The sequence below is a fragment of the Sebastes umbrosus genome, chromosome 12 (assembly GCF_015220745.1).
Source record: "Sebastes umbrosus isolate fSebUmb1 chromosome 12, fSebUmb1.pri, whole genome shotgun sequence".
NCBI classification, from domain to species: domain Eukaryota; kingdom Metazoa; phylum Chordata; class Actinopteri; order Perciformes; family Sebastidae; genus Sebastes; species Sebastes umbrosus.
Window position 1 is genome coordinate 26,025,400 of NC_051280.1, and position 10,455 is coordinate 26,035,854.

At 40.3% G+C, this 10,455-nt stretch overlaps 1 protein-coding gene across 7 annotated transcripts in view; it reads left to right on the plus strand.

The window, feature by feature from the left end:
- The window catches only part of LOC119498375 (abl interactor 1-like), a 35,581-nt gene that overhangs the window by 22,031 nt on the left and 3,095 nt on the right, over positions 1-10,455 (plus strand). For 4 of the 7 annotated variants that reach the window (XM_037787207.1, XM_037787209.1, XM_037787208.1 and 1 more), the window contains 4 exons: positions 2,417-2,517; positions 4,059-4,274; positions 6,273-6,362; positions 10,264-10,449. In XM_037787207.1, coding sequence (XP_037643135.1) covers positions 2,417-2,517; positions 4,059-4,274; positions 6,273-6,362; positions 10,264-10,449 — 593 coding nt within the window. The remainder of the gene's footprint in view (positions 1-2,416; positions 2,518-4,058; positions 4,275-6,272; positions 6,363-10,263; positions 10,450-10,455) is intronic. The other 3 variants (XM_037787210.1, XM_037787212.1, XM_037787213.1) reach the window with 1 other exon arrangement.

Consider the following 10,455-nt stretch of genomic DNA (forward strand, 5'->3'; position numbering starts at 1 on the left):
TTTTGTTATAGTAGTAAAATCACAGGTGTTACTAATAACATTAACGACGGCACTGTTCTATTCCAGTAAGTCATGACAGTTTACATGCACAAAATATTCTGAAAAAAGACAATAATCCTACTAAGCTGTTTACATGGCTAATGAACATGAAAATTCCACTAATATTCCTGTTTACATGCAGCCGTGCATACTCTGATTAATGTAACCGGTGGCAGACTTTTTCAACCGTGTGAACACAGCCTCCCTCTCTCTTCCTTTAACCACCTTCTTTAAAAGGTCGGCGTTGTGATATTTGCTCATACTGTCTCCCAAAACCTGTTGATATCCAAGTCTTTCATAATAATATTTAAGAGTAGGTGTGTTTCTCCTTCTGACCAGAAATATGGACTTTTCTTTGGAGCGTGCATCTCTGCAAACTGTCAGCTAGTTGGTTTGTGTACAACGCAAACTGCCATAAAAACCCCAATTAAGACATATCTTCTAAATGTGCTGTATACATATCCAAAGAATGCTCCTAAAGCCTGAATAATATCAGCATATCCCACATTTATTAATCGGAAAATGCTCCAAAACTATGAATTTCCAAACTATGCCTTTTAAATGACCCAAATCAAATTCACAATATTCATCATATTCAGAATAATAGTGGAATATTAGTGTGCATGGAGATGTAGTCCATGTGACAGTGAGCCAGCATGCACAATACCTGGACCCTGAAACTGAAGCAGCTACATGACATTCAGCTTTCATTGATTTCATTAATTACACCTGTGCTTTTCCTACTGTGACATGTCAACATGTTACCTGTGACTTCCTTCCCTCCCACAAGTGCTTTCAATAATACCTAATTAGACCTCTCCTCTCAAGACTGTGTGGGCCTGTTTAACCCTCATCCTACCAACATGTTTAACATACCATCACTACCGACTGAATAAACTACTTTAGGAAACAACCATCAGAGCTAAATGTGAACTTATTTCTCCTCTAAACATTATTAGTTATGTAATTAATGTCATCTGAAAAAAATACAGATTATTATTATTTTAGGAAAGTTACAGTTAATTTGCTTATTGTGTAAAATGAAAATAGACAGAGCACACGAGGAGATCTGTGTCTGTTAAATGTATAAGCTGCAATTGGGTGCTTTTGACTGGGGTCACCTAGGACCTCAATGCAAGGACAATAAGCAACTAATTAAAACAGAAAACAATGATATTATGAAGTCATTAGGACTATCAATTTGTTCCTAAAGGCATGAAAAAATGGAATGATAGAATAAAGTACCTGTGAGATATGACGAAAAGTAGGTCTCTGTGGTCCGCGGGGAGCCCAGATGGTAGGATGAAGGTTGATTGACACTTCTTATCGTATTCTCTCACAACTCTTAGTTTTATCACACCTTTTATGTATAGATTTAAATTCTTCATGGCTCTACCAAACTTAATTCTCAGAGGACATGTAATCAATCAGAACAAGGGGAAACACCTTTGTGTGTGTGTGTGTTTGGCCTTTATGAAGATACTGTGCAAAGAATGGTTGTCGTCGCGTGACAGATCACTTCTGGTTCTCTGCTCTGTGACGGTCTCCAGAGAATCTGCAGTCAGGCCAATAATAGATAATGCCTTCTTTATCAACTTATTGATCCTCCTATTTAATATTCAACTGCTCAGTTATAGCTGTAATCACTTGATAACTTTATATTCTTAGCTTGTATTTACCTTGACCAACATAGTCAGTTTCAGCACAGATCTAATGGGCTGTGTACCAGTGTGCTAGTGCTAGCGTTTCCTAAAATAAAGAGCACTTCATTTCCCTTTAAAATACCATCTTTTTTGCTATCAGCTGCAAACTAAAGCTATTACACTTTAGGTTTTGTCTCGAAAGTGATCAAACTGTTATTATCAGTAGTGGCCAGCATGGTATTTATCTTTGATCTCTATTGCATGCTCATGATAACTACACTAATATGTCAAATTCAGAGCAATGATAATTTATACATGTTCAAATTTACAACCGCGCATCTAAAGGCAGAGTGTAATTACTCCTTTTAGTCTGAGCTTTTAAGATCTGAACGCGGATCTTAACGCGTTCCAAACAAGCCCTGGCTCTCGTCTTGTTTTTATTACACTGTGTAACTGCAAAATGTGACTGTGTGCTCCCAGATCTGTGCCCAGTACTCATGTGTGAATGTGCCAGACGGCGAACGCAGCATACTCACACAGAGCCGTGAATCTGTTGCCACAGTGACGAGGATATTGTTATGACAGAGTGACATATGAGAGAGTAATGATAGGATGTCAAACGCTGTCGTGTAATTAAGTTTGTCTCACACATCCTGTAATGATCACCATAAAGACCCTTTCTAACTCTCTCTCTCTCTCTCTCTCTCTCTCTCTCTCTCTCTCTCTCTCTGCAGTGGCAGCAGTGGTGGAAGTGGCGGCAGGGAGAACAGTGGAGGCAGTGGAGTCAGTATCCCTCTAGCAGTTCCCACCCCGTCCCCTCCCAGTATGGGGCAAGGTGAGTCCCAGCAGCTGTAACCTCACTGCTCATCACAGGTGTCCACAGTGTGGATTCACTGCTGTTTACAGTAATGGATAATTGCAGGCTCTTTATGTCCCTGTTTGTCACTTGTACTCTTTGGCTCTCATTGGTCAATTCTTGTCCTCACTCAAACACTATCACATCAGATTGACATTTATCAGGTCAAACAGAAGGGATTCAAATGTGGACAGAGACTGCTATGAATAATACAACAAAATGTCTTACAAAATGACACTTCCGTTCATAAAATTTCACTTAATATTGAAGACATTTATGTGAATCCTAGAAAAAATGTCAGCATTTAGCTTTATTCAGGCGTTATTTTAGTGTCCCAGCTTGTATGTTAAGCTATGAAAAAACATTACAGGTGCTAGGGATGTCACAAGAACCGATACTTTGGTACCAAGTCGATGCCAAAATTCTGAAAATGTGACGGTACTCGTTTTTCTACAGTACCGCATGTACCGTTAAGGCTCGAGACTAACGGCATCTAACATCTGAAAGGACACTGTAAACTCACTATCGACGCATCCTATTTTTTCCCTGATAATGCCACATTGTGAACAACAAATCTAGAGCTAGTCAACGTTAGCTGTTAGCAGCCGGTGGGCAGCACAGTCCTGCACGGAGCTAACAGATAACGTTAACGGGAAGTTCATTGATTTACATTATGATGCGTTCAAGCTCGAATCAGTAAAATTAGTATTAGGTGAAGGTAAATTCTAACGTTAACATGATGTGTTCAAATGTAATCTTGTAAAAATGTTGTTTTCTAAGAGAAACCTGAATAAATCCAGTTGTTTGAAGGAGATGTTTTCACAGCAATATACAATAGATAACAGAGAGTGAATTATGACCTGTTTAACTCAAAGTGTTTATTGTTTTGTTTTTGTTTTTTACCGTGGTATCGAATTGGTATCAAGAATCATAGAATTTCACTATTACTGGTATAGACTACTAACTTTCTGTGACATCCCTAGCAAGTACACAGTACTATTGTAAAGGTATATTCCATAATCAAGTTTTTTTTAGTTTTTGCTCAAACATACATTAAATATACACTGAAGAAACTACTGAGCAGACAAATGTTTGTCCCTTGCAGGAAGCAATGGAAGAAAATTAGAGTCCTGAGAATATATTAAATAATATTAAAGTGGTTAAGAATAAGATGAGCGTTTTTGCATAAACCTTTTTTTATTGTACTGTTTTTGATGTTTATTTTTTTTTTATTCCCTGTGGACCTTTAGTGTAAGCAGACTGAATTTTAATGCTCTTATCACACCAGCAGCAGCTTATTATTTTTACTCACATTCTGCCTGGAAATATACTGAAAATGAATGTCTACTATTACGAAAGCTACTGATAATAATAAGTCAGCACTAAAGGTGTCTTATCAGGCTGAGGTTTTAATAATGGGTACCCATCATGTCTCTCCTCTCCTCTCCTCTCCTCTCCTCTCCTCTCCTCTCCTCTCCTCTCCTCTCCTTTCCTTTCCTCTCTCCTCTCCTCTCCTCCAGTGGCGACATCCTCTGCCTCGGTGCCCCAGGGCCCCGGCTTGGGTCCCATACCCATGTCCCAGTTCGGCACCATCTCCCGCCAGATCTCCCGTCACAACTCTTCCACCACCTCCTCGGCCTCCATGGTGTCGGCCACCGGCACCTACCGCCGCGCCCCCTCCGTCTCCTCCCAGCAGCCCCACATCAACGGAGGCCCCGCCTACCCACAGAACTCAGGTAATACATGTTTTAATCAATAACGTATGTTTAGAAATGGTCTGCTTTACTACCTGGGTGGTGTGTAGGGAATAGTTTTATCTAATCTGATGCACATTTTGGCCACTCCTACAGTAGCTATGAATAAAGCAGAGAGGAAGCTTGTATTGTTGTACCATCCATTCTCGGCAGTCGTCAGTGTTTTGACTCCACAATCTATAATTATGTGAAACTGCTAAAAACGCTCCTCTGGGTCTAAAAGATATGCACGAGGCTAGCCCCTTCTAGAGGCTAATGAAAATGAATGATGAACCATAATAACTGAAGTCAGGGTTGTTGAAACCTCCGCACCTCAGCACTGCCGTGCAGAGTGTTTCATTACCATTAGTAATTGAGTTATGACTTTATCATTTTAGTCAGCTGGAGACGGCTTCATGTTCAGGAGAGACAGGCAGGCATTTCAGGGCAGAATACACATAAATAGCTGCTAGACAAGGGGAAACCCAGGACATATGCATATATTTTCTCTCAGCAGAGTGGAATTTATTTTGGCAGGCATCACTCCGAGCCATTCTCCTCTAATGGCTCCTGTCTCTCAAAGGGACAGGCGTCTTCCTCGGCTCAGACGGTGGAGGCTTGTTTGTCTTGTCTGGGAGGAGAGAGACAATGATGCAGAGCTGCATCAACCAGGGGACTTTAACTGGGACAGCAGCGTATCAGCTCTGTGATGTCTACTCATTGAAATTTAATTAAAGATACGTTTGGATTCCTGGTGGATCGAAGTTTTACAGCACAAAAAAATCTGGTTCCTGTACTCGAGGGAGCTCATTGATCTCACGGGGGGGTGTGTAGCTGTGGATGGAAGAGAGCAGGGTGGAAATAATGAGACATTACTGCCCATGTGAGATTACAGACGCCCTTCCATTACATGTGATTTATGAGTCAGACCTGGCGTGCATGCGTGTGTATGTGTGACATCATGTCTTCATCAGTGAGGACAGCTGTGTTTGTCTATTCATTTACCCCCTTTTTTAAGATAATGCAGCAAAAAGTGTAATGTTAGAGGCAGCAGATGGAGATTATAGAGGCAGGAATCACCAGAGGCCCCACAATACGATATTATCACGATACTTAAATGTCTAGTGTGTAGGATCTGGCGGTATCTAGCGGTGAGGTGAGGAGATTGCAACCAACTGAAGCCTCTCCCGTGTGCCAAGCTTGTTGGTGAGCTACGGTGGCCGACTCGAAAACACAAATGGCCCTCTGTGGAGACAGTTGTTGTAAGAGTAGCGTAGGCCAAATTGGTTAAAACTTAAACAGGAATTAAAATTTCAGTATATAATGTATATAGTATATAAACATAATTTATATAGCTATTTGAGTCATTATCGGCCCGATATCCGATCCGGTATCGGTATTGGAGCAGCCCTAAGATTGCCACGGGATACTATGCTGTATCGATTTTTTCCGCCACCCCTTGGAGATTATATGAATGCCATTCAGTAAAGGGTGGATTAGATGTAGCGCTACCAGTAAATGCTTTTTTTGAGACCACATATCTCTGCTTCCTGCCACACAGCTACTGAGCTGTCACCTTGCCACTGTCATGTTTTTGGGTCTGTTTAGTGCTTTGCAGCTCTTTCACTGTAGCAGAAACATATTGCTAGTAGCTGCAGCCTTTTTTGCTTTTGACGTAAACGTCGGCTGATGAGGTAGATTCTCAGACTTGAGATGAGATGAATGCCTCCTCTTTAGCCCAGCTTGAAAACTGCAGCACAAAAGAACACTGATTGGAAATGTGTAAATGAGTTGCTCAGCAATGCTTCCTCCTGCACTATATTTCGCTCACTCACAAGCTTTTTTTTGTTTTCTTTTATTCTCACCTCTTTCTCCCTTCTTCGATCTCCTCTACCATGTCTATTTGCTCTTCTCATTGTCATCACCCTGTCCACCACCTCCATCGCTCCTCTGTCTCTCTGCTGCTTCGTCTGTTTGCCTCTCTGGGTGTTGCTGCTCCAGTGTCTGTGGCTCCTCCGCCTCCTCCTCCAATGGTCCAGCTGACCCCACAGATCCCTCTGACCGGCTTTGTGGCCAGAATGCAGGAGAGCAGTAAGTAGAAAATCCATACGAAAGCATGCACTTAGTTGAGCAGATAAACATGTATGAGGACAATATAAAACCTTTATATATATATATATATATATATATATACACACACACATGTGCACGTACCTGCTGTCCATTTCCAAAAATCTCAGAATGTGTTCTTAAGACACATTGACTCCCACACCTCTGCACAAAACATAAAAAAACTGAATTTATTGAATGACCTACATTATAAATCTTTTACTGACCTAAATTTACTCAAATCGCAATTTTCAATAAATATCCATTACAGTGAGTGATTGGTACATTTATCATCATCAGATCTGTTAAATCTCTCTTGGTACAGAATTTATTGTCCATATTTTAGGTCTCTATATATGCCGGTATACATATACTGTATATAGAGACATCTTTTATCAATGCTCTGAATCTGTCTCAACGTCCACTCACTGCTTCACTTGTACACTCTTCTCTGTGGCTTGCTACACTCGGCACACCTTTTCTTGCGCTGTATTCGGGGTCGAGGGGGGGGAGCACACACACACGGCCCCCCCTCCCGGATGACTGTCTGTTGCCATGGTGATGGATCACTGAAAGCGTGCGTCCTGTTCTCTCTGTCCACGGAGGAGAGAAAATGTGACCTGATGCCGTGTCCTGATTCACCATCATCCGCCTGTCTGGAGAAATGCAGCTGTGCAGCGATTTAACTGTCTGTGTTTGTCTGGTCAGACGTAACGCAGGCTGCTGCACTACACTGTAAAAAAAAAAATATATATATATAATTTTTTTACAGTTTTTCCTAATAGATTTTATAATTTCCCTGTATTTCAAAACAACAGGAAAATCATGATAAAATTAAAATAATTAAATCTTTATTGAAATATGTTGTGATTTAATAAGAAAATAATTAAAAATATAAATTAAATATCTGTTTTTAAACACCTTTTAAAGGACAATTTTAACAAAACTAACCGTAAAAATAAAACAAATTTAAAAAAAATATTCTTTAGTGACAAAAAGTAGCAGAATTTTCTATAAATTTTACAAAAAAATACTTTTGTCAAATACAATACTGTTAATAATACATTTAAAGATGTATAATTGTAAGAAAATATATGGCTAAAGAAAGAAATATTTAGTCATTTTGCATAACTTAACCAATACTTTACTTACTACCAGATATGAGTCATACAGTAATTCAAAGAATGGATTATACCTTAAACCGTAAACCAGGTTTATGGTCTTAAACCAGTCATTAGCACATTTTTGGCTGGACCGCAGAGGGCCAGCTCTACAAACACAAAAGTCTGTCACTGAGTGAGTGATGAAGTTACACGATTGGTCGGCCGAGTGTTGGAGTTTCCTCATTGGCCGTTGCTCTTTCAAAATGAAAAGGCAGGGTACAGTCCTTTATGCAAATGAGTCCGTCCAGCGTGACGCGTCCGTCTCACGAAACTTGGACCAACCTGAGAAACTAAGCGATCTAGTTCTAAAATGAAACCAGATTCAGCAGTGGCATTGCCTATTTCTCACTTAAAATGTTTTCAGAAGTAGATTTTGGTGGATTGTTTAGACGGAATAACAGAAAGTTTACGAGCAGGCCGCCATGTTGTTTCCTGTTTCCGGCGAGCAGAAACCACCAATCAGGTGCATTATAGGGTATGGCACCACTTGAACGGCCAGTTGAGTGGAGCAGCGCATCCGCTAGTGTCCTCGCCCGACCTGGTGGACATGTACCGCTGGATTTAACATTACAGACATGACTACTGACTATTTGTATAACAATTTAGCCACATATTCACAGACTGACCAAACACAGTCTAGACATATACTCGGTTTTGACAGAGTCTTGTTATATAAAGGATATAAAGTAAACTTATATCCATTTTTATGAAAGCTTTCAGCTTTTGTTCTTCTAAACAGACAGCTCTGGAAAGTCTTTCTCAGTAGAGACCCTCTGGCAAACAGGAACATTACATTTCCGGCACCAGAAACAGGGATTAATGTGTAAATAGAAGAACTGGGTAGTTAGTATGACCAGCAACAGTCAGCCTGACTGAACAGACAAAGAGTGCCACAGTCAAAATGAGGTCACGGAGCTGAAGACACTAATGTTTAACGAGTGATCTCCGGTGCAAAAACATCGCAACAAAGAGTCAAGACCTGCTGATCTCATATATTACCACTCTAATACTGGATAACTTACAAACAGGTACCCACACATGTTTTTTTAATAGAGAATATCATGCATTTTCTGTCTGCCTGAATTTTAATTTACTATTATTACACAGTTTTTTCTAGGGAATGGTTAATATTCAGTCAGATATAGTCCTTGCCAACTACATAGCATACTTAGACCCTGACTAAATGTAATGTAGACTGTGTTTACACAGACCTTTTAAAGGGGTAATGCATTGGACTAATACATTCAGCTATTGTTTATATAGTGAAGCATTTCCAGCTCTTAATGCTTAAACAGATTTAAAGTCAGTTATTAGACCAGTGGGGACAGAAAGGTATGTGAGCAGCAGATTGGAATTGAAGGGATGTGTTAAATTCAGTCCTCTCTGGTGCATCTTTGCAGTTTATTTAATTCAAGAGCCGGCTTATGAATTAGTTAGATAAGAGGTGCAGTTTTTCTTTTATCTCTGGACTTGTGGGTGTAAAAAGCCTGCAGGGAGACTCGCTCCAAGAGGACGCTTGTACCACAAGACTGAAGGCTGTAGCACCAGTGGAAGAGTGTCGGGACAGAGTCAAGCTTTTAAAATCACACCGATTCACTCGATATACCACCTCGTAGTTGTGTGAACACGCAGATAGAGATGATGGGTCCCGTTTCTGCAGAACCTTTTAGCCTTCAGACACTGAAGCAACCTGACTGTATGAGCAAATACACACATCTTTCACATAAAATTGTTTATTTTTTCAGGTATATGCTTAAAATGCCACTGCTAATCTCTCAGGGGAAAATCTAAAACACAAATCATGCCACTTTGTGAATGTCTAAGAGGAGGCCATGGTTAATAAGAGGAGGCCATGGTAAAGGGAAATAGGAGAGGCTTTAAACATTCTTAAACATCCCTTTGAGGCACTAACTAAAAAACATAACAGGCTGTATATTCGAAAAAAAACAAATAAAATCCAGGCCTGGACATCTCCACAATATTTCATTTCAAATGGTATTTTGACAAACATTTTAACAAATATTGCGTTTCCTATGATTTGAATAGCCTTTAAAACAGCTTTCAGACCTTCATGTTGGGAAATGAAAAGTACAAGAAAATATAACTGAATAACTAACTGAATAAAGTGTTGGACTGGATGACCTCATTATTTCTAAAATCCTTTCCACGGCATCTGAATAGTAGTAGTATAAGTAGTAGCAGCAGTAGTAGCAGTAGTAGCAGCAGATGCTGGAGGATGACTGCTTTACTAAAGAGCAGAAAGGACCCAAAGCTGCCCTCTAGTGAACATTTAAATGCACAAGTGTCCACAGTAACAAGGTTCAAAAAGGTTTCTGTTGGTCTACACGATGGTTGTCAATATGGAAAATTAATTTGACAATATGCATGCTAGTTTAAAATCTACAACATGATGTTATTTATTTCTTATTGGAATATAGTCCCATTGTCCCTCTACACAGTGACCTTTGTTGTTGCCAAAAGTTAGTTATAGAATCAAATTATTGTTACAGATTTTCTCTGACTGAAACCAGCCAAAAAAATAAGACATGAAAACGTATTGAATTTTGGGATGCAACACGAACACAAACTCTGCTGAAATAGATTCATTTTGGAATTGACTGCAGTGACGGATGACTTCAGGAGAGCTGACACGTTATCTGTGAACTTCTTCTCTCTTGCTTTTTTTTTCTCATTTGCTTCTCCATCCCGTCCTCTTTCAGTAACAGACAGCCCCGCCCCGCCTCCTCCGCCTCCCCCAGAGGACATGGGTGTGTTTGAGGAGCCCTCCCCGCCTCCTCCACCCCCACCCGTGGACTACGAGGAAGAGGATGCCGCGATGGTTCATTACAGCGATCCCTACGCCGACGGAGACCCCCACTGGGCCCCCAAGGTTTATTTAGAGAAAGGTTAGT